This window comes from Adiantum capillus-veneris, chromosome 28 (assembly GCF_014529385.1).
Source record: "Adiantum capillus-veneris isolate H3 chromosome 28, ASM1452938v2, whole genome shotgun sequence".
Lineage (NCBI taxonomy): Eukaryota > Viridiplantae > Streptophyta > Polypodiopsida > Polypodiales > Pteridaceae > Adiantum > Adiantum capillus-veneris.
This window is the reverse complement of record NC_140958.1, coordinates 82,812,623-82,836,483: the sequence shown is the minus strand read 5'-3', so window position 1 is coordinate 82,836,483 and position 23,861 is coordinate 82,812,623. Positions and strand designations below refer to the sequence as shown.

Sequence of the window (23,861 nt, the reverse complement as noted above, 5' to 3'; positions counted from 1 at the left end):
AAAAATAATAAGTGAAAATACCAATAAATAGGAAAATAGGCTAAATGCATTGGAAAATTTTCCTAACTGATGCTAATGGATTCTGGTGGGAATTTCGATGATCATGCTGTGTGCAACCGGAGGATATGCATCTATGCTAAGTGACTGGGCATGCACGGTCTACGAATAGACTCACAAAAGTGCCAGATCACTGCTAATCTAGACTGACTGGACTGACTGAACCCTGCTGTGGTGTAGCTTGTCCACGGACACATAGGGTTGGGATGTGTCACGTGACACAAAAATATGATTTTTACTTTACAGAAGTGATAGCCGAAGCTGACACAGACTCTCCTTTTAACTTTACATCCAAGATGTGAGTTTTTCCCCTATGCTACAGAGTAACCTTTTTGTTGAAGACATCTAGCACTCCATGTACACGGAACATCCATGGGATTCCCAACAAAGCATTGTACCCTTCCAAAGGCATGATGTAAAATTCTTCTGTGTCCACATACGACTGAATATGTAGACGCAACTTTCCAATGATGGGAGTTACACACTCTGAATAGCAAGGACATGCTAAACTTGCCTCGGTTGTGAACCCCATCTCTTCAGCTTTAATGCCCAACTTGATAGCCAACTTTGGTGAGATAAAGTTTGCCTTTGCATCTAGATCAAAGAGAATAAGCGCTGTTTGGTCCCTGACTTCACCCCAAGCTCTGCATAACTCACTGGCATAAGAATTTGGCCTATCCCCCACCATATTTGGCACTAAACCGGTTGTGGGGTTGGGTCTCTTTCCTTTCTTGTCCTCTTTATCATCTGAGTCAGTTGACCTCTTCTAGTTTGGACAATCTGCAGCAAAGTGACCAGGCTGCTCAGCTCACAAATAAAGCATCTACTCTCAGCCATTAAAGCCTTCTTTTCCTTGGATGACTTGCGCACAAAAGGTTTCTTTTGTTTCTTGGCGTGTCCTCCAGACAGCTTGGCTGAGTCCGTAGCTTTCTCTGCTTTTCCTTGACCCCTTGGAAGCTTCAAGAGTCTCTTTTGCAAAGGGCTTCTTTGCTGAATTTTTCTTTGACCGACCCCCTCTCAGGTTGCTATGGAATTCACTGTCTTCTCGTTTCAGCAAGGCATTATCATTGCTGGCAACCTCCATTAGCTGAGTAAGGGTGGCCACTTTGTTCTTTGTAGAGTAATTCCGGAGCCCTTTAGGTAGCCTACAACAATACATCTCTATCTGCTCTGTCAATGGCACAAATATGTAGGAAGTTACTAAAAGCAGCGCTTTACAAAACTTTCGATTGTACTCCTCTAAGTTTTTGCAAGTAGCCGCATTGAGTTGGTGCCAATCTGTCATGACATCATGAGAATGATTGTATGATGTGGGATGTTCAATGTTCAGAGTGAGATTACATTGGGTATCTAGGCACCTTATGAGATAGTGACAGGTAGAGTGCATGCACCAGAGGGGTTATCAGAGATAGTTCACTCCATCGTTGGAGTGAAGCAGGGATGTCCGCTCTTTCTTACACTTTTGTGTATATAATCATGAGGTATCATACTATATTGGCAGAGAGGGTTATAGAGGTGCACAATTATTAGGCACTTGGATACTCTTGTTGCTTTACACGGGTGATTACTCATTGTTGACTCGTGGGGAGCTACAAAGACAATTAGGTACATATGGAGCTATTTACAGAATTGAGATTTGTCTATGAACCTTGGCAAGGCCAAGGTGATGATATTCACATTAGCACCAATGTTTACTTATGGTTAGGAATTGATGGAGTAAGTAGAGTCCTACACACATCTAAGAGTCGTTATTCAGGATCATCTTTCACTATGAGAGAGGCAACAATTTGAGATTGATACGAGGATATATAGCCATTAGGACACGCCAGCTTTCAGCTCATGGGACTCTCCTAGATAGAGTCACAAAGATTAGATGGTCTTGATATTCTTGTACCTCTTGCAGATCTATTTAGAGGTATAAGCCACTGCAACAGGGAACGGGCGGAACGACGGGTTATTGTATCGAAACGGCAGTCCAGCCGGCTGGACCTATCGAAACTGGGACGGGAACGCCGGAATGTAACAGGGGAATGGGCGGAACGGCCTGCTGGAACGGGCGGAATTTCAAATTTGAAAAAAAAAAAGGTTGGTTGCTAGAGCCGTTTTGCGAGGCCATTTGGGGAGGTTCAAAGTTCAAACTTGGAACTTGAAGTTTAGGGTTGCAAGACTCCCGAAGGGGGGGGCGTCCATTTTTCTTTAAAAGCTAACCCTCACCCCTCACTTGACCATATCCCTCACTCTCAAGCTTGAGCCTTGAAGCCACTCTCACTCTCACCCTCTCTCAAGCTTGAAGTGGCAAGCCACTCTCACCCTCTCTCTCAAGCTTGAAGCCACATTGTACAAGCTCTCAAGCTTCATCCCCCTCGCAAGCTCCCTCCCTCCATTGCATCCCTCTCTCCCTCTCCCAAGCTCCATCCCTCCATCGGAAAGCAAGTAATCAACCCAAGCAGCAAGCCATTGACCCCAATCACTTGGTTTTTCCTTCTTCTATACCACTCATTCACAAGCTTCCGTCGGAGGTAGTAGTGCGGCGGCTCAAACGTCATTTCAAACGACTTCACCCTCTCTTCCCACCCATCGTCCAACAAACTCTAGATGCGTCATGGGAACTAAAAAAGGAGGATGTGGATGCCTCCATTGCCCGCTTTTTCTATCACGACCATATCCCTTTCATAAAGGCTCGGTAAGTTCCAAGTTCTCATACATATTATTTCCATAACTAGTATGTCCATTGTCCATTCAACATTGTCTTGACTCTTGAGTCTTACCTTCTCCTTACAACCTTTGTGACATGTATAGGTCAGACTACTTGAAGGCCATGCGCACAAGGATTGGGGAATATGGGCCACGCTATGTGCTGCCCACTTTATAGGCCGTCCGTACTACTCTTCTAGATAGAGAGAAGGCCGTTGTGGAGATGAAAGCCGTAAACATGAAGCGACAATGGGGCAAGTATGGAGCGACGCCAGGAGAGATCCATTCATGGGCTTGTGGCTTATTGCAAGGGAGAGATGTACTTTACCCACTCACATGATGCCACAGAAACAGGAAACAGAAAAATCCGCCGACGTGCTTGCAGGAGAGTGGGCGTCTGCCATAGAGATCATTGGCCCAGAGGTGGTATTGCAGCCTGTACTCCACTTGCTTCGAGTAGTCGATGGAATGCAACCTTGCATTGGCAAGGTTTATGAGGCCATGGATCGCATGGTGGAGGCCCTCCAAACACTTGAGCCAGATGCAGACACGTTTCAGGAGATTAGCTAGCTTTGTTAGAGCAGATGGGACCCTATGCTTCCCCTCTCCATGGTGCAACTTTTGTGCTGTATCCAAAGTTTCAAGGTGCAGGACAGGAGCATGGTGCGGAGGTGAACAAGCAATGGAACGAGGTCTTGGGCATGTTACACCTTGATCGAGAAGAACGCACAAAATCAAGGATCAGCTTGCTATGTACAGGGATATGCGAGGATCATTTGGGCTTGTCGATGCCTAAGTTGATCGCACCAAGATCTCCTCAGTTTTGTGGTGGCAGAACTATGGCGGCTCAGATGGCCCAGAGCTTCAGCGACTCGCTATTGCATCCTCAGACAAGTGGTTAGCTCCTCTTGCTTGGAGCAATTGCGGAGTGTTTACAGCCACGTTGCATCCAGGAAGAGAAACCATGCTTTGCAAGTTAGCACCCAAAGTATCAAATCCCTTTCTACAATGGGAGAGGGAGGCAGAGGCTGTCACAAAGTGATGACGTGGCGGACAGCAAAAACCCTAATTTCTGCCAGAAACCCTAAAATTCCTGCAAACCCTAATTTTTGCCAAAAACCCTAAATTCCGGAAATCGCGGAGGCGGATTATTAAAAATAAAATAAAAAAAAAAAAATATATTTTTTTGTGGAAAATGATGAGCGACGCGAATTTTGCTTTTGCTTTTTTTTATTAAAAAAAAAAAGAGAAAAGACTCTCTAAGAGAGAGAGAGAACTGATGCTTTTGATTTTAAAAGCTTTTGGGGCTCTGCTTTTGGGCATCCCTTGTAACCTTTAAATTAGTGGTGAGGGCCTCACTTCTCAGAGCATCTGGACGCAGAGTCTGAGAGTGAAACCCTAACCGCTCTCTTGTACTTTGATGATTGATTAATACAAAAAGAAATACCGAAAGGGGCGCCAGTCTTTGGGGCCAATATCTCTAGGCACGGAACTCCGCCGGGCCAGTGCAAATCTATTGTGATCTGTGAATTGTTTTGAAGTGGTTATTTGGTGCTGTCGCGGTTGATTCTTGACTTGGAGTGTCCAAGTTTGTTACAGTGGTATCAGAGCACGGCCGATTTCTCTTCTACGGGAAATCCGATCCCCGAATTTTTTTTCCGCGGCACCTATGGCTTCAGGCAATGATCAGTCGACTCCCTCTGCATCTGGAGATGCGGGCTGGGATCACAACGAAGATTCAGGCAGAGAGTATGGCCCGCCTCGGCCTACTCAGGCGGAGCAAAGAGAGATGGAGCGTCGTCAATTGATTGGTGATGCAACAAAGATGATGCTCAATTTTGCCAAGGACCCGAAGATGGTAAAATATATGAACCAGACCTCTTTGAAAGAGGTACAGATGGAGTGGCAGAGAACCACAACACCACTCCCGAAACCCGCTCTCAAGAAACCTTCTGCCTCCAAGAAATATACGGAGAAGGAACTGGAGAACGTGGTTGATGCACGGATTGCTCAGCTTTTCGACGTGCAAAAGCACGGCAAAAAGCAGAACAAAGGTACTGACTTCCCGGGATATTTGGGTCGTCAGTCGACATTCGACAAAGCAAAGAAACGGAAGAAGCGTGTTCGATTTGAAGGAGTACCCAGTTCTTCTTCTTCTTCTTCTGACAGTTCTTCTAGCTCCTCGGATTAGAGCGAAGAAGACAGAAAAAAAAGCAAAAAGCGAAGCAAGACACAAAGCTTCGGAACGGGCAAGAAAAAGGCAAAGAAGGCTACATCTCGCCCAGAGACTGACAGTTCTACTCAGGACTCGTCTACAGACAGCTCAGATTCCGATGACGGAAAGTTTTATGCGAACAAGAAGAATTTTTACAAAGCCAACCAGTATGACTTTCTCGAAGATAACAGCAAGAAAGTCCGAGAGTTTAAGGAAGGTGGCTACTCGATCAAGTTTGATACTTTTCAGGATACTCAGATGCTTCGAAGGCTTTGTCTTTTATACAGCAGTTTGACATCGCTTTCGCGGGAGGACGCTATTTAGAGCACTCCAAGATTCGGAGAGCTGCCTCTTACTCTGAGGGGAATGCTCGTACTTGGTAGTCCACGCTTCTATTAAGCAAGACTGTGCCAGTTACATGGCTGAAATTCAAGAGGCTTTTTATTTCTTCTTGGTTGACTCAAGAGTTTGAGCGAGATATACGAGCTGCTTGGAACCATCTCCGGATGACCAAGAGCGATACAGTGAATTCTTATTGTGAAAGATTCTGGAGCTTTTTTCTACCCGCCTCTTCATTCAAGAAGATCTCGTTCAGAGAACAAATTGAGCGGTTTACCTTGGGTCTACCTACAGAGATCCGAGATCACTGCTTGGAACAGAAGTCAGCTTCTATTCAGGAGTTGATGAGTCATGCGAAGCGGGGCTTTGCCATTCACTCTGGCAGTCTGACCTACCCCACAGATGAGGCCATGACACAACGAGCCAAACAGACTTCTGGGAATGAAAGTAGAATGAAAAAGAGCAACCCAGAGAAAAAAAAAGGATGCACGACCCAAGCTTACTCCTGAGGAGAGAGCTCGCTTCATCAGAGAGGGGAAGTGCTTTGGATGCGGGAAACATGGACATATTTCCGCAAAGTGCCCTGATAAGGCACAGAAAGAACAGAATGATAAAGACGACGACAGGTCTGAGAGTTCGAGAGCAGCTGAGGAATGTGGCAGAAAAGGCAGATAGAAAAGCAGAACTGGTACCACATGGCGTGGGACTTGCACCGAATCAAATGAATGAAAGTACAAACTTTGCCGCTTTTTTTTGGGGCAAAGTGAAGGATCAGGAAGCTCTTTTGAAGGAGCCAAGGCCAACTTCTTTTCACTTGGAATTGGCGGCTCGATTTGGAACTGCGCCCGACAGACTGACGCCACTGGCGGAGGTAGTTCGACTGGCACCCGGATGGGATGTTGCCATTACACCGAGCATTGGCAAACTTCGTTTGCAATGACAGGGGTGTTCAGGGCACGTGAGTGACGTTCTACTCCGGATCCCTTGGTACCACAAGAACTACGCCGTGGTTGACTACCGGGCCGAGAAAGCGACTTTGATAAATGAAGGGCTTAGAGATTGTACTTGATGAACTTCAGTTTTCTTACTCATTCTTTTGGGAGAACTGAACCATGGATAAAAGTTGAATATGTTTTGACCTGAAGAAAAGAACGCCAAGATTTTTTTTTCTCCACGCTCATGCCGATTGCTTTTGAGAGGGCCTGAAGATCATACCATTGATTTGATATCTGGAAGCACGCCACCGAAGCGGCCACCTTATCGTGTGAGCCGAGTACAGAATGAAAAGATTATGAACCAAGTGAAAGACCTCTTGGAAAAGGGTCTTGTCCAGCTTAGTACTTCACCGTATTGCTCTCCAGTGTTGCTGGTTTTGAAGAAAGACAGATCTTGAAGAATGTGCATCGATTATAGCACTCTCAACGAAATCACCATCAAGAACAGATTTCCAATTCCTAGGATCGATGATATACTCGACAGGTTACAGGGATCCTCGTGCTTTAGCAGGATTGACTTGAAGAGTGGATATCATCAGATCAGGATAGCACCAGGAGATGTCTACAAGACAGCTTTTCGGACGACTTTCGGGTTATTTGAGTTTTTGGTGATGCCTTTTGGCTTAATCAATGCTCCTGCGACATTTAACCGGATGATGGACAGGATTTTTCGAGAGTACAGGCTATTTGTTGGCACTTTCTTTGACGACATCATTGTTTTCTCGAAGAATGAGGCAGAACACAGAGATCATCTTCTTCAAGTCTTTTAGGCATTACGAGATCACACGCTAGTGATTAATGCAAATAAAAGTGAATTTTTTTCCTACCATGGATACACTTTTTGGGACACATTGTGTCAGCAGCACAACAGGAGTGCGAATGGACCCGGCCAAGATAGAGACTATCCGTGATTGGCCCGATTTGAGGAATGTCCATGAAGTTAGAAGCTTCTTGGGACTGTGTTCGTACTACAGGCGGTTCATACGAAAGTTTGCAGAGGTTGCTTTCCCTTTGCATATCTTGACACAGAAAGGAGTACCTTTTTCGTGGGGACCCACAGAGGTGACTGCCTTTCAGACATTGAAAGAGAAATTGACTACGGGACCTATTTTGACTTTGCCGGACTTGCAGAAGTCATTCGAAGTATATTGTGATGCTTGTGGTCGTAGTCTGGGTACGGTCTTGATGCAAGAAGGCCATGTCATAGCTTACGAGAGCCGTTTGTTCTCTAGGCCGGAGATGACAGCACAGATCTATGAGAAAGAGCTTTTGGCGGTTATCCATGCTCTTACTCAGTGGCGGCATTACCTACTCGAAGCGCTACTTCTTGTCACAGAAGCAGCTTTCGGAAAAGCAGATGCGGTGGGCGAACATCTTGTCACAGTTTCACTTCCAGATTGTCCATGTGCAGGGTCAGAAGAATGTGGTGGCAGATGCTTTGTCTCGGAAACCGTTGGTTCTGGCTATTTCCGCGATACATCATAGGAGCTTCGAGGATATGGTCGATCAGTATGCCACAGATACAGGTTTTGCAGATATTTTCACACGGATACGGGATGGGGAGACAGTAGCTGGATACACCCTTCGGGAAGGCTACTTGATGAAAAAGACTATGTTGTGCGTTACACAGCCGTTGAGGGAAAAGGTTATGACTGATTGCCACTGTCCACCTTTTACGGGTCACCGCGGCATTGCTACCACCATGAAAGGGGTAGAGAGAGATTTCTTTTGGTGGAGACTGAAGAAGGATGTGGAAGAGTTTGTGCGCAGTTGCTTGGTATGCCAGAAGGTCAAGTTTGACAGGCATAAAGCACAGGGATTGTTACAGCCTTTACCCATACCCACCCGCCCCTGGGAAAGTATTGAAATGGATTTCATTTTTTTTGATCTCCCGAGAATACAAAATGATCACGATGATTTTCCGATTACATGGCACGCCTGAGACGATTGTCTCCGACAGAGACCCTAGATTTATGAGTTTGTTTTGGAAGGCAATTTGGGAGAACATTGGCACGCGGTTGCAGTTCTCGTCATCGTTCCACTTGCAGACTGACGGGCAATCTGAGATTGCCAATTCAGTGATTTTAGATTTATTGAAGTCTTGTATCTCGCATCAGAAGACTCAATGGGAAAAGAACTTACCTTTGGTGGAATTTGCCTACAATAACACGATACACTCTTCGACGGGTAAGGCGCCATGAGAGATTGTTGAAACTGCTGCGAAGGTTCCATCCTTCCTGAGCACGAAAGATAAGAAATTTGAAGGGGATGAATATTCGCGAGATTTGGATACGGCTTTTGCCAAGGTTCGCGAGACTTTGCAGGAGTCTCAAGAACGACAGAAAAAAGGCAGCGGATCGCCATCGTCACGACTGGAAACTGAAGGAGGATGATTGGGTGCTCTTACTTTTGAGAAGGCACGCCTAAGAAAGAAACAGGGAAAGGAGAGGCTTTTTCCAAAGCTTAGTATGTGATACTACGGACCTTTCCAGATTACTGACAAGATAAATGATGTCTCCTTCCGATTGAAACTGCCAGATACTTGGAGGATTCACAATGCATTGCATGTGAGTCTCTTGAACCCTGTTAAGGGTGATGTGCCTGATGATGGGGAGCCTGATGAGCAACCCGAAGTGGAAGAAAACGAGGAGATCCTTGTTCCTGAACAGATTTTGGCACATAAGGATACGAAGAATAAGGGTAAAGTTCGAAGGCGGTTCTTGGTTAAGTTCAAGAATTATCCTGCACTTGATGCGAAGTGGATGGAGGAGGAGGACCTAGCAGATACTCCTCAGATTGTGAAACTTTACCTCGATGCTTTTGGTTTAGCATAGTCTACTCCAAATGGAACCCAGAATTCAGCTTGGCCGAAGATCTGGTGCAGTGGGATGCACAAGAGGGGAGTTACTCCACTCCTTTGTCAATAGATGCCTCGATTTTGATACTAAAGTCACTGATGTCTCTTTGAGCTTCAGGGATACTGAGAGCTGACAGTATTCTGCTGGATGACTTTATGAAATGGAATTCCTGATTATGATACTGATTTGTTCTTGACTTCTTGTGAGTACAGGAACTGATAGACGAAATGACTGCAGCATTTTGGTCTGATTGATCTTGAATAGACATGGTTGCAATAGGGGTTAGTCAATCGGACATCGATGAGGTCCCGATTGGACCTAGATGTGATTGCTAGCTACATTGCCGATAAATCATGGTCTAAGATCCGAATGAATGTTGAATGTCATGTGATGTCCTGTGATGTCTGGTGATGTCCTGTGATGTCATGTGATGTGACTGTCGATTTTGTACATGTGCTAGATGTGTGTTCCTAGTACGTAGGTACTAACAGTCAGTGTCTGCTAAGACGGTTTATGGCTTTTGTCGGTTTTGCAGGCGTAATCGCGGTCGATTACAATGCTTTCAAGAGGGGGGTATGTCACAAAGTGATGACGTGGCGGACAGCAAAAACCCTAATTTCTGCCAGAAACCCTAAAATTCTTGCAAACCCTAATTTTTGCCAAAAACCCTAAATTCCGGAAATCGCGGAGGCGGATTATTATTATTATTATTATTATTATTATTTTTTTTGTGGAAAATGATGAGCGACGCGAATTTTGCTTTTGCTTTTTTTTATTAAAAAAAAAAAGAGAAAAGACTCTCTAAGAGAGAGAGAGAACTGATGCTTTTGATTTTAAAAGCTTTTGGGGCTCTGCTTTTGGGCATCCCTTGTAACCTTTAAATTAGTGGTGAGGGCCTCACTTCTCAGAGCATCTGGACGCAGAGTCTGAGAGTGAAACCCTAACCGCTCTCTTGTACTTTGATGATTGATTAATACAAAAAGAAATACCGAAAGGGGCGCCAGTCTTTGGGGCCAATATCTCTAGGCACGGAACTCCGCCGGGCCAGTGCAAATCTATTGTGATCTGTGAATTGTTTTGAAGTGGTTATTTGGTGCTGTCGCGGTTGATTCTTGACTTGGAGTGTCCAAGTTTGTTACAGAGGCTGAGGTACTTGGGGAGGCAGGTGGATCTACAAAAGTTTTGCATTAGGTGGATGATGCGAACGAGCCTGTTGCGGATGAGGATTGGGATGACATCCATGATCTCCATGTTACCACTACAGATTGCCAGGCTAGTGGCTCTTGTGGTCATTGAGCCTTGACATGTTTCCATTTTGGCATTGATGGCATCTATGTATCGAGCTCTTGAGTCCCTAGTGGCTAGTCTTGACGTCTTGAGCCTCGACTCTTATCTTTTCTTTGAGTTCTCAGTGCTCACCTTTTGTAGCGCCTTGGCTGGCCTTATAAGCCACGCTTGAACGTATACTCATGGTCTTTTTGCTCCATCTCTTTGTCTATTGAACTCTTCGATCTTTGCACTTTCTAGATGGTGTTATTTCTGATGCGCTTAGTATGTTATGAGGTGTCTCATTACAATTTACATCCGTAACCACTAACGTGCACAAGCGACATGTTGAAACATGCCTAAACATGATTCGAATTGTGCAACTAGATGTTAGAAGCTTGGCTTATAGTTGTTTACTAACTTATAGGTTGTTTTGAGGCTGATTTTAGCGTTTTTTAGTGTACCATTCTGGCGTTCCCGCTTTCCTGCTCCGGTTCTCCCTCCCCATTCCAGTACCGTTTCGGAGCCCCCCCTTCCCGTTCCAAGTAACTTTGGTATAAGCAGCTCTTCCGAGGCTCTCAAAGGGACCCAGGAGACATCAGCTTTCAGCTCATGGGACTCTCCTAGATAGAGCTACAAAAATTAGTTGGTCTTGATATCCTTGTACCTCTTGCAGATCTATTTAGAGGTATAAGCAGCTCTTCCGAGGTTCTTCATAGAAGAGCAGATTGATGCCGTGATGCGACGGCCAATGAGAGAGAGCATGTGATGGTACTTACAGTGGCAGACCACTGAGGAGATCAGTCTTTGGCAGATGGGCAGCCAGCTGGCTCTAATGGTTCGCTTTTTTGTTCAAATTTTAGCATTTTTTCCCTTTAATTATTTGTATTTTCTATACCGGACATTTGGATCAAATGACGATGATGTAATTTTCTGGTCTCATAGATCTTTCAGGCCTTTTATAGACGTAAATAAACATTTCATTTCCTTTCATATCCCTCATTTGTTTTTCATGCGAGTCTAAGGTGTGTGTGTGGATTCCTTCTTTGTGTGTGTAAAAGGAAAAAGGCACTCCACTTCCTCTCATAAGGGGAGGCACAGCTTCCTCCAGAAAATCCAAATGGCTAAAAATCATCATGGATGTTAAGCCGTTAAAATACCAACTTCCTTTTTACTCAAATCTTCTCATTTTCTCTCTTTGTAGCTTGGACCGGGTACCACGTGCTGCTGCCTTCTTTGTCGTACATCTTTGCACATTACAATTTCACGCCTGCAAGTGTAGCCTCTTGATTTCTTTGTGTGCACACTGCTATATTAGAAGAACATGACTGCCATGCACTTCTATCTGTCTTATTCTTTTGGGAGCTAGTTCTTCCGATTTAAAAAGCATCATGGATTTTGAGCTGTTACAATAATAACTTCTCTTTTACTCAAATCTTCTCATTTTCTCTCTTTGTATCTTGGACTGGGTACCGAGTGCTGCTGCCTTCTTTGTCGTACATCTTTGCACATTACATTTCTTTGTGTGCACATTGCTATATTAGAAGAACATGGACTTCCATGCACTTTTTAAAACTCCTCAATTGTAATAGTCATGATTATAGAGGTGGTTGTAGCCCTATGGGCAGTTTCATTAACTAATAGAAGGATCTTTTTCTCGGAAAAACAATAAAATAGTCATGATTATTGATGTGCCTCTTTGTTTCAATGTGTCAAACTGACGCAATCATGATTGAGTACTCTAGCACGTCAGTGCTGACATATGATGTTGTCCTTGTGTCTTGGATTAATGAATCATATGCAAGTGAAGATAAGGCAATAGAAGCTGTTTTCTTTGCCAGTTCTAGTTTTCTGAAAGGTTATCCAACATTTTCAGATAAGAGATCGTGAAAAATACACGAGTAGAGTTCACATAGACTTGCAAAACAATCCGTATTGTTTATTTCAAAGAGCCTACAGATTTTTCCTCCAACAAGCTTTTATAGCAGCACTTTGAAAGACTTGCCAGAGGACTTGAGCAAGTCAGTGAATGCATGCTTTTGTATATGTTGTGTGTACACATATATTAATACTTTCCTCTACACCCTTTCAGATCACTGTTGATGCCAGTTAGAAAGTTCAAAGTAGTATTTTGTGTATGCTGTGCATTATGGGGTTGATGGTTACATGTCTTGTGAATTACCAGATTTGTCTTGAGATTTTATCTAGGTTTATGTGATGCTAGCATATCTGAAAGATTTTGAGTTTCTTGATTTCCCTGTCTCTACACTTCTCAAGGTTGCTTTGCATCATGTGAGCTTTGGAACAGACAAGTAGCCTGGTCGACCCTTTTAAATTGAAGAATTAAAATAGCCTGCTAGTGTTATCATTGTTACTAATACTCTTATTTCAAGCAGATGGGGATCCAGTCCCAGTACCACATTTTGGACTTGCTATGTCTGTGGTGGACTTTCTTGAACTAGCAAAAAGGGTGGAGGCTAAAGGGGTTCATTTTATTGTCAAGCCTCACATCCGTTTCCGTGGCCAGCCTGGCGAGCAGGTATCACAAAATCTTCGCTACATGCATTGTTGGAATGTGTTTGCTTATGAAAGGTTTTTGACTGTGGATGTCTGGAGTTGCAGTGGACCATGTTCTTCAAGGATAAAAGTGGAAATTCTTTGGAGTTCAAAGCCATGACAAACCCAAACAATCTTTTTGCGAAGTATGTAGTGGAGGATTGATCTCAATTTCAGTTCATTCAAGCCATGTACATCCCCCCTTCTAAAATTGCTTGGGTATGTTCCTCATGACAATAAGATCCTTGTCGTTTGTGCACTTGTATACATCAACAATTTAGTACTTATCTAGTATGAAAAATTCTATCATTGTATTGCCATAGGCCTATATTCCATTTTGGCACAACTTCATGTCACGAGGCTGTGGAAACGACTAACCTTAGTTGTTGGTTTCTTTCTCTTGATTTTTATTTGAGTTATGGGACCCTCTTTTTGAAGTCACAAATGGCAGGACATTGTGTGGCCAATTTGAAACGGCCGGAGGCCGAGAGTTTCACCCACAGTCGGGAAGGGTTAGGTCGCCACGAGATGGTCGGGCCAGTCGGCAGTGGAATCCGAGCAGTAAAAGGGTGTCTAGGCTCAGTTCAAAGTCATTTAGGATCCTCGCTACACTTTATAAGTCGGTGGGTACTAGGAATTAACTCAAAAGAGGCAAAGTGGACACTTGACGGCTCTTGAGGGCGCCCAAATTGAGAGAAAAGGTTGATTTTTGAAGAAAAGTGACTACAGTGTGTGAGTAGTGGGTGCAGTGGCTGCAGGTGATCATAGCTTTAATAAAAAGCTTGCCTTCTCCCTTGCCTCATGTAGCACGATGATTTTCCCTTGCGCATCTCTCTCCCCTTTGCACATATGGTAATGCCCCACCAGTTGGGCTTCTGAGTTGACCATGTACAGTTCTGAAGGTTTTATGCGTTTTTGCCAAGGCAAGAGTCTTCTGTATAGGAACCGGATTAGCTAATTGTAAATCCTCCATAGGTATGCACAGTTCCATCCCGAAGGATTGCGCACGTGAAAACTTGTCCGTTTCAAAGAGGAACTGTCCCATTGCGTCGCAATGAGACAGTTCGCATTGTCTACGGGAGCACCTCAGACACGTGTAGATGTTCGCTCCGTCCAAAACGATCCAAATCAAAAAATTACAGTCTGCTGTTCTTTTCTGTAGGTTTAGGGTTTCGCACCTAAATTGCAGGGCATCACCAGGGGAGCCTCGGGAAAGCTTAAATAGGGCTTTGGGCTCATGACAGTGACAAAATAGGGAATCACAGCACGCTGAAATTGACCTGCAGCTCAGTGGAAAGCTTCCAAATCTCAAGGAAAAGTGTCCTTTACGTGAACTTTTGACCTACAAAGGTTTTTGCACCGTTATGTTGGCGAAATTGGGTCAGAAAACTGCAATTACAGCCATGGACAGGTTTGGGCAGCTTGGTGAGAGTTGTGAAAGTGTTCGGATCGTCTATTTGCAATAAGAATAAAGAAATACCGAAAGGGGCGTCAGTCTTTAGGGCCTATAGGGTGCTGCTGTTTGCTTGGTAGCACTAAGCTGTTGGGCCGTGGTTTGTTTGAAGTGTTAATTTCAGTCACAGGCTTATTCGTGAAGTTTCTTTGTGTCGTAAAGTTAGCATTGTAAGGATGGGGTGAAAGCTAAAGTCTACCGCCTTACGAGCCGGTTTCATGGTTCCATTGCCGGGATTTGAACCCGAGTCGCTTGGCTGAAAAAACAGGTCCCTATCCCAAGGATTGATGATATTCTTGACTGACTAGAGGGTGTTGCAATTTTCAGCAGGATTGTGACGAGACACGGGAGAGAAGCAAACTGAATAATAAGAAATTACAGAGTAGACAGAGGAAATCGGAGATCTATATTGATATAAGTTGATGGGTACAAGAAGAGCGTAGCTCGTGTCAAACCTCCCGACCACCCCCGAGCTATCTCACTCTCAATCTTGTGCACAATTCTCAATCGCACTCACTCTCACTTTCAATCACACTCTCATTCACAATTATAATCTCAGTCTGCCATCACAATTGAACAACCTCCTTTTGATTATGGGGTTGTCTTCCTCGCCTATTTTCGTCCTCTCCTTCTGTCTTTTGCAAAGCGGCCCAAAAATAGGCTCGAAAAGAGTCGTCCCGCACACGAACACATAAAAGCCGCTAAAAAACATCTCACACATGCGAGCAAATTTAGAAACTTTTTTTTTGAAGTCCTTAAATTCTTGGCCATTTTCAATGACCCGTAGCTCCCGAAAGGTTCCAAATTTGCTCGGTGTCGTTTCGTATGAATTTGTCCGTCTCGTCGAGCTCTCCGATAGTCGTATGATGCGAAAAGTCCATATCATACTCAGTTTGGCCGAAAATTTACTTGCAAGTTGTTGATTTCTACAAAAACAGCGTAAAACACTCTTTCTTAATCTACCGGTTGAAACGAGCATCAAAATGAAGGAAATTAGTAAAAACTCGAAGAAGCAATATTTTCCTCATATTAAGGATTACATTTCCTACGTACAAAACTTTTCCAAATTTTGACCTTAGCACCCTCAAAACTGGCTCCCAGGAGGTGTCCCAAGTCAAAATTTGAAACTTCACGTAAACAATCAGAATAAAACCTTAGAATGTTTAAAATGAACAAGCTTTGCCAAACAAAATATACGTCAAAAACTTTGCAAATAAGTCCTATTACAAGGACAGACCTTAGAGTGGGTACCATCAAATTCATATTAGGCCAGAGGATGTGCACAAGACTACGTTTAGGGTGACATTTGGTCTGTATGAGTTCGGTCTTACAAATGCTTCTCTGCTATGTTCAATAGGATGATGGATTGAATCTTCTGTCCACATCAAAAGTTTGTCGGCACATTCTTTGATGACATGATAGTCTCTTCAAAGAATGAGAGGAGTATAAATGTCACCTGGCCATTGCGTTTGAAGAGCTACGCAGTCACATGTTACTTCTTAATCCTAAGAAAACTGAGTTCTTCTTGGAAGAGATTCACTTTCTTGACCACGTAGTGTCAAAGGATGGTGTCCGAATGGAACCTGCCAAGGTTAAAGCAATCAAGACATGGCCAGATTTGAAGACTGTGCATGATGTTTGTAGCTTCTTGGGCTTATGCTCTTACTACAGAAGGTTTATAAGAAACTTCGTCGAGATTACTTCACCCCTTCATGCCCTACAAAAGAAAGAGGTCACGTTCAAGTGGACACAAAAAGAGATTTCAACTTCTAGTCTCTTAAAGGAAATCCAGTAATTGTTTTGAGATCTTAGTACCTGAGCAGGTTTTTACACATAAGGAAAGAGAAGTTAAGGGACAGGTTGCAAGAGGCTATTTGGTGAAGTTCGAGAACTATCCACCTATGGATGCAAAGTGGATGGAAGAGTGAACTTTTGGAGCCACCAATGTATTGCAGCTTTACCTTGAGGCCTTTGGGTTACAGCCTACGTATGTCCCAACTCAACGTGCTCAAAGGAGGGGTACTGATGGACCTAGCACATCAAATGTACATACGGATTCAGTGCAATAGAAGTGGACATTGTTCTATAAATGCTAAAGGTATTACGCTCCCTTCTATTGTAGATAAAATGACAAAAGTATGAAGGTCTCACTAAATCATTTGTATCTATGTTTCATGACCTTTCTTGTGGATACATGTGATGATAAAAGGGTGCTAATCACACTAAATCATCCACGGCATGTATATTTGGCATGCAATCGAGGATGTTTGCGATTTCAAGAGGGGGTTATGTCATGAGGCTATGGCAACCACTAACCTTGGTTGTTGGTTTCTTTCCCTTGATTTTTATTTGATTTTTGGGACCCTCTTTTTGAAGTCACAAATGGTCGGACATTGTGCGGCTAGTGTGAAACGGCCAACGATCGAGAGTTTGACTGGGACAAGAAGGGCATGTCGCCTCGAGATGGTTGGGCTAGTCGGCATTGGAATTTGAGCGTTAAAAGGGTGTCTAGGCTTAGTTCAAAGTCATTTATTCCCCTCGCTATACGTCGGTGGGTACTAGAAATTAACTCAAAAGGGGCAAAGTGGACACTCGGCGGCTCCTGATGGCGCCCAAATTGAGAGAGGAGGTTGATTTTTGAAGAAAAGTGACTACAGTGTGTGTGTGTGTGTGTGTGTGTGTGAGAGAGAGAGAGAGAGAGAGAGAGAGAGAGAGAGAGAGAGAGAGAGAGAGAGAGAGAGTAGTGGGTGCAGGTGATCACAGCTTTAATGGAAAGCTTGCCTTCTCCCTTGCCTTATATAGCACGGCGATTTGCTCTCGTGCATGTAGCATCTCTCTCCCCTTTGCACATATGTTAATGCCCCACTAGTTGGGCTTCTCAATTGACCATGTGCAGTTATGGGGTTTTATCCGTGTTTGCCAAGGCAAGAGCCTTCTATACAGGAATCGGATCAGCTAATTGCTAATCTCCCCCACAGGTATGCACGGTTCCATCACGAAGGGTTGCACGTGTGAAAACTCGTCTGTTTCCAAGGGGCACTGCCCTGTCCCATTGCCTGCGGGAGCATTTGAGACACGCGTATGCATGTTCGCTCCGCACAAAACGATCCAAAATAAAAAATTAGAGTCTGCTGCTCTTTTCGGCAGGTTTAGGGTTTCGCACCTAAACTGCATGGCATCACTAGGGGAGCCTCGGGAAAGCATTGGGATGCTTAAACAGGGCTTTGGGCTCCAGATAGTGACAAAATAGGGAATTACAGCACGCTGAAATTGACCTGCAGCTCATTGGAAAGCTTCCAGATCGCAAGGAAAAGTGTCCGGCGCCAGTCTTAGGGCCTACAGGGTGTTGCTGTCTGCTTGGTAGCACTCTGGCTGCCAGGCCGTGGTTTGTTTGAAGTGTTAATTCTAGTCACAGGCTTATTCGTGAAGTTTCTGTGTGTCATAAAGTTAACATTGCAAAGATCGGGTGAAAGCTAAAGTCTACCGTCCTACCGACCGGTTTCACTTCATCTCTATAGAAGTGCATAGGAGCTATTTTAGCGCCATCGTTTTTTGAGTTTGAAGCACTTTATAGGCATGGGCATTTGTTGCCTTCGTCGGATGGACAAGGAGAGAGAAGTTGCATGAGTTGGCTGAAGGCTGATGATACGATTTTCTCCATTAGCAGTAATATAAATAAAATTTGCTACGAAAGCTAGCTAATGAGGTTATTCTTGTATATAAAGACATAGTAACAGATAAGATAATAGTTGAAATAGGATTAGTTTAGCACTTGACTAGAGTGCCTAAATCTGTTATAGATGTAACACACGCTTAATATAATGCTAAAATTGTAGCAAATGCATTAATGGTCATTGATATATAAATAGAGATACCAATTAGTAGTGATTAAATTGCTTCTATGGTTCTACATGAAGAACAAATTAAAAGATAACCTACATGCCCAAAAGAACTATAAGATAAAAGTCTTCTTTTCTCTTTTTCAGCCATAGTGGCCAAGCAGGTCTTGCCAATTTTCGCAAAGAGGTTTATTAAATAGAATCTCGCTGGATGCTTTGGTGATTGAAGGAAAAAAGGAAAAGGATGTGGACGTGGTGGGGCACGTGGAGGGGAGGGATTGGGAGAGAGAATTCCTACACGTCAAGAAAAGCATCGAGAGACAGTGAGAGAGAGGGATTTTTTTACTTTAGTGTCGCAATGAGCCAGCTGGCATTTTTTTCCTTTCTGTCTCTCCTAGCATCACTTAGGATGGGTTGCTCGAATGAGGGTTGATCTCCTCATGCAAGCCTGTCCGAGCAGGTGGCAGGGATGGCCAACTGTGTGTCTCTTGCTGTCATTGTCACAGTGGTGTGCATCGGACTCTCTTATTCTCTCCAGAACAGGTCAGCGACGGCCGAGCAAAAAGGCAATTGATTTTATTTTTAATAAAAGGGGTCGCCTAATGTGCAACTAACCTAGTTTGGTGTGCTGACTTAGAGCAGAAGGCGAAATCTGTACCAGGAGGAAAAACGAAACGATGGAGATATTTTTGATGGAGACGATGAGAGTTGCCTATCATCGTCTTGTGCAAGCAACCTCGAGCGACGAGGGCCTGTGCTTGAGCGTTGCTGCAAGTGTGCATGGGAAGGTGTTAGGAGAAGCACAAGACAGTGGAGGCAGCTGAAGCGGATGGTACATGGAGCTAGGGCTGGAGGCGATGGGTGTACCAAGGGGTAATTAGTAGGGTAGAGCAGGGCAAAAGATTTGGGGGGCATCCAAAGGCACCATGGGTGGGGAGAGGACATGAAAGTGGTGCAGGTTAGTGTGAAGGTGGTGTCGCGCTGCACAACCAATAGGAGGGATGATGTGTCTCTCTCCCCTCTTTTTGTAGGTGTGCAAGTAGCAAGAAATGTCGTCAATATCCCCTCTCTGCAGCTGCACAGGGAGCACGAGGGAGGTTGTCTATCCCTCTCTGTACATGTGCAGGTAGCACAAGAGGTGCTACAAGATGGGGAGGCAAGGGGGGAAATATGCGACCAGAGCTGTGCACGCCCTCAGACTCTATGGGAGGACATGACGGCGACGGGAGTGAGGGGTCTGTGGAGCTTGAATCCCACTACCTGCATGATGGTTTTACTTCGCTATGAGCAGATTGGATCGTGGAATCTGTGGAGATTCCCTCTAATACAAAGAGAATGCCATAGTGGCCAATACTCCTAGGATTGCAAAAGCAATGCTACGGAACAAGAAGAGTTATTACCATGTTAGATAGTAAAAATTATAGACAAAAACACATAACATATTAGAAGGAATGGATATTTTAGGTAGAAAAGATTTTAGAGAATTCTCAAATAGTCTACTACTGTGTCACAAAGTGATGACGTGGCGGATAGCAAAAACCCTAATTTCTGCCAGAAACCCTAATTTTCGGAAATCGCGGAGGCTGATTTTTAAAAAAAATTATTATTATTATTATTTTAATGACGAGCGACGCGAATCTTGCTTTTTCTCTACGCCATGAGAAAGAGAGAGAACTTGCTTTAAAAAAAAAAAGGAGACTCTCTAAGAGAGAGAACTGATGCTTTTTATTTTTAAAAGCTTTTGGGGCTCTGCTTTTGGGCATCCCTTGTCACCTTTAAATTAGTGGTGAGGGCCTCACTTCTCAGAGCATCTGGACGCAGAGTCTGAGAGTGAAACCTAACCGCTCTCTTGTACTTTGATGATTGATCAATACAAAAAGAAATACCGAAAGGGGCGCCAATCTTTGGGGTCAATATCTCTAGGCACGGAACTCCGTCGGGCCAGTGCAAATCTATTGTTATCTTTGAATTGTTTTGAAGTGGTTATTTGGTGCTGTCGCGATTGATTCTTGACTTGGAGTGTCCAAGTCTGTTACAATGGTATCAGAGCACGGCCGATTTCTCTTCTACGGGAAATCCGATCCCCGATTTTTTTTTTCCGCGGCACCTATTGCTTCAGCCAATGATTAGTCGACTCCCTCTGCATTTGGAGATGCGGGCTGGGATCACAATGAAGATTTAGACAGAGAGTATGGCCCGCCTCGGCCTACTCAGGCGGAGCAAAGAGAGATGGAGCGTCGTCAATTGATTGGCGATGCAACAAAGATGATGCTCATTTTTGCCAAGGACCCAAAGATGGCAAAATATATGAACCAGACCTCTTTGGAAGAGGTACAAATGGAGTGGGAAAGAACCACAACACCACTCCCGAAACCCGCTCTCAAGAAACCTTCTGCCTCCAAGAAATATACGGAGAAGGAACTGGAGAACGTGGTTGATGCACGGATTGCTCAGCTTTTCGACGTGCAAAAGAAAGGCAAAAAGCAGAAGAAAGGCACTGACTTCCCCGGATATTTGGGTCGTCGGTCGACATTTGACAAGGCAAAGAAATTGAAGAAGCGCGTCAAGTTTGAAGACCTACCCAGTGTAACTAAGTCAGACTTTGTAAATAATTAATTTATTTACGAGAAAAGAATTATCTAATTAGTTGTGTGCACACCAGAATAGACCTAGCAGTTCTAAGGCCTCAGATGAGCCTAAATGCGGGCTAGAACACCTCAGAGGGACCTTAGCAGAAATTACCCTGAAGCCCTAGTGATTAGGAAATCGGGTCTTCAGAAAGGGGTAAGCAGTAGCCTCAGATTTTAGGCTCAGAAAAATACGCGCGTCAGTACAAGCACATGAATGAGATGGGGTCCTTAGAACAGTGACCCTAAGGCTAATAAAGCTAATAAAGCCTTAGGGTAAGTTTCGTTAAATTAAATTTAACGGTCCGTGCCCGGGCAGGCGGCCGGACAAGTGTGAACAGGTAAAGGCGGTGCAGTGCCAGTGCGGCATTGCGCCAGCAGACCTTTGGTGTTCTCATAAAAGAATCATTGGTAGCAGTTGTTAGTTAGTTGCACATTTTTTTTAATTAATGAGCTAGAAGTTTTTAAAGTCAAAAGTTGAATGGTTTTTAAGTTTTTAAAGTTGGCACACTTACCAATGCAAACTAACTCTCTCTCACTCTCACTCTCACCCTCTCTCTCTTCCTAGCGCCCCCTCTCCCTGATGGCTATTTAGGAGCCCCCCCTCCCCCATTTTCAGGGCTGGCAGTGCACCTACCCCCCCTAATGTGAGCGTGCTCTACGCGATGGAGCCCTCCATTGAAGCTTGAGAGCAGCCCCTTGCGACATATGTGGTAGCCTTGTGCTCCCATTGTCAAGAACAAGGGATCTCACAGTCATAGACACCTTCTGGTGAAGTTTCATCGCGAGAAGCTGCTGTAGACGCTCTTTTAGCAGAGTGCGGCTGTTGTAATTCTCTGTTTTCAGCCCCTAATCACCTCGATTAGGGCTGTTTTCAGCAGATCAGCCATAGAAATTCTCTTCTCTCTCCTTATCCTAAGTCTACATCAAGTTTGGCGCGATTCCATCGCGAAGAAGACCTCTGTTTCGGCGTAGGGGTGTGCACAGGTAAGAATTTCAGGTTATGTGCAGAAAATTACAGCAAGCATGTGTGTGTGCATTTTGCTTGTTTCTCTTTTGTGTTCGATGCATGAATGAATGAGCATGAAGGCAACACATAACGGAAGATGGACTCTCCTCTGTGAGAGCTTCCGATGAGCTGTTTCGGAAGATAGACTCTCTTTTCGAGAGCTTCCAACCAGTCTCGCAGAAGAGGGGAAATCCCCTAAGCAGTAAGAAAGTGGAAACACTTTCTCAGTCAGTAGTCAGAACAGAACAGAAGAAAGAATAGAGGACGGGCGTATGCCCCGTTCCTGTGCTTGTAAAGATTCTCCCTTAGTAATAAAGATATTCTCTTTATGGGGGGGGACCAGCCCATCTTCTGGTCCCCAATGAAGTGTCAAGTTTTCTCGCTTCCTCTAATTCTCTTGAGTATTTGAAGTGCAATTAAACGTCAGTTTACGCTTCCGTATTTTTGTGACAGTGGTATCAGAGCAAGGTCCTCTCTCTCTTCCTGAAGGGATTGACGACTCTTGGCAGACTGCAGAAATGGGAGGACGCGAGATAGAGTTCTCTCTCCTTCAACAGCAGGTGGAAGAGTTGCAAAAAGCTCTCTCCCATCTAGAAGTCCAAAAAATTCTCCATACTCTTGAAAAAGGGAAGGAGAAAATGCCGATGGGGTCGGGAGAAATCCCACAGAACCCAAAGGCGCCACAACCAAGAAAAGATCCTTTGATTGGAACTTCCCGCATGCACGAGAGGCAGAAGAAATCTCCAGAACGTCATGTGCGGTTTAATCCAAAAGTTCAAGAGCAAGATCCCCCTGATTCCCCTCAGTTCTCTTTCATGAAGGATCTGGAAGACATAGTTTCTCCGGAAGACATGTTTCTCGACGATCCGTCGCAGCAAGAAGTACATTCAAGGGAAAGGACTCCTGTCCCCAAGGAGTCTAAGCATAGAAAGAAGGAGAACCATAAGAAGAAGCACCACAGGCAGAAAACATTCAAGTCGGGAGATAGAGATGTGAAATTCGACACCTACAATGGACGGCGTGATAATGACAAAGCTTTGGCTTTCATCCGCCAATTTGAAGTTGCATTTGCTGAAGGGAATTTTAAAGAAAGATCCAAGCTTCGCCATGTTAGTTTGTACCTGAAAGGCACCGCCAGCAATTGGTGGTTAACCCTTATCCTGGAAGATCGCAAACCCCAAGATTGGACCGCTTTCAAGGAGGAGTTCTACGCACAGTTCCTTCCTCCAGACTATGAGGAAGAGGTAAAGAAAGAATGGGATCGACTTTCACAGTCAGAGAACGAAACTGTTCCACGCTATGTGGATAGGTTTTGGGACGTTCTCTTGAAAGTCACTCCATTCAAGAAGATTGACGATTCGGAGAAGATGCGCAAATTTGAAGCAGGTTTGCATGAAGCCTTGCAAAAGGCTATGAAGCTTTACCCTCGAGGTAACTTGCAGATACTTATGGAATCAGCCCGCATAGCTGATGGAATACATGACAAGGGTACTCCCAGGAAGATGGAGCAAAGCACTTATCATGCTAAGCAGAAGGCTCTCCATGAGCAGCCTACCTCTTCTACTTCTTCTCAAAAGAAGAAAAGAACCGCCTCCGAAGCAGAAGCAAAGCCAAATCAGCCCAAGAAAGGGAGATATCTCTCTCCTGCTGAGTTGCGAACCTACATTAGTGAAGGAAGATGCTTCAAGTGCGGACAAGTTGGTCATATGAAGAGTGACTGTCCAACCAAACCTCCACAACCACCCTCTTCCAATGCAGTCCCAGATGTACAGGGAAATACAACCAAGGATGGAAAAGAAAGAGCTCTTCTCAAAGCATGGGGTAGTATCAACAACCAGCGGGCTCTTATTTTGTTTGACCCTGGTAGCACAGACAACTTCATCTCTACCAAGCTAGCTGACGACCTGAACTTGCAACCTAATCGTTTCGGAGTCTCTATTCAAGCGCAATCTG

General features: G+C 44.4%; 1 protein-coding gene across 6 annotated transcripts in view; it reads left to right on the top strand.

Moving 5' to 3' along the window:
- The window catches only part of LOC147420774 (uncharacterized), an 87,819-nt gene that overhangs the window by 49,219 nt on the left and 14,739 nt on the right, over window positions 1-23,861 (top strand). For 3 of the 6 annotated variants that reach the window (XR_015186950.1, XR_015186951.1, XR_015186949.1), the window contains exons 5-6: window positions 12,821-12,963; window positions 13,047-13,199. Coding sequence is in view for 3 of the 6 variants with exons in the window: in XM_086504298.1 (XP_086360424.1) it covers window positions 12,821-12,963; window positions 13,047-13,145 (242 nt within the window). In the remaining 3 variants the exon portion in view is untranslated. Of the gene's footprint in view, window positions 1-12,820; window positions 12,964-13,046; window positions 13,301-23,861 lie in introns of those variants that run through there. The other 3 variants (XM_086504298.1, XM_086504297.1, XM_086504299.1) reach the window with 1 other exon arrangement.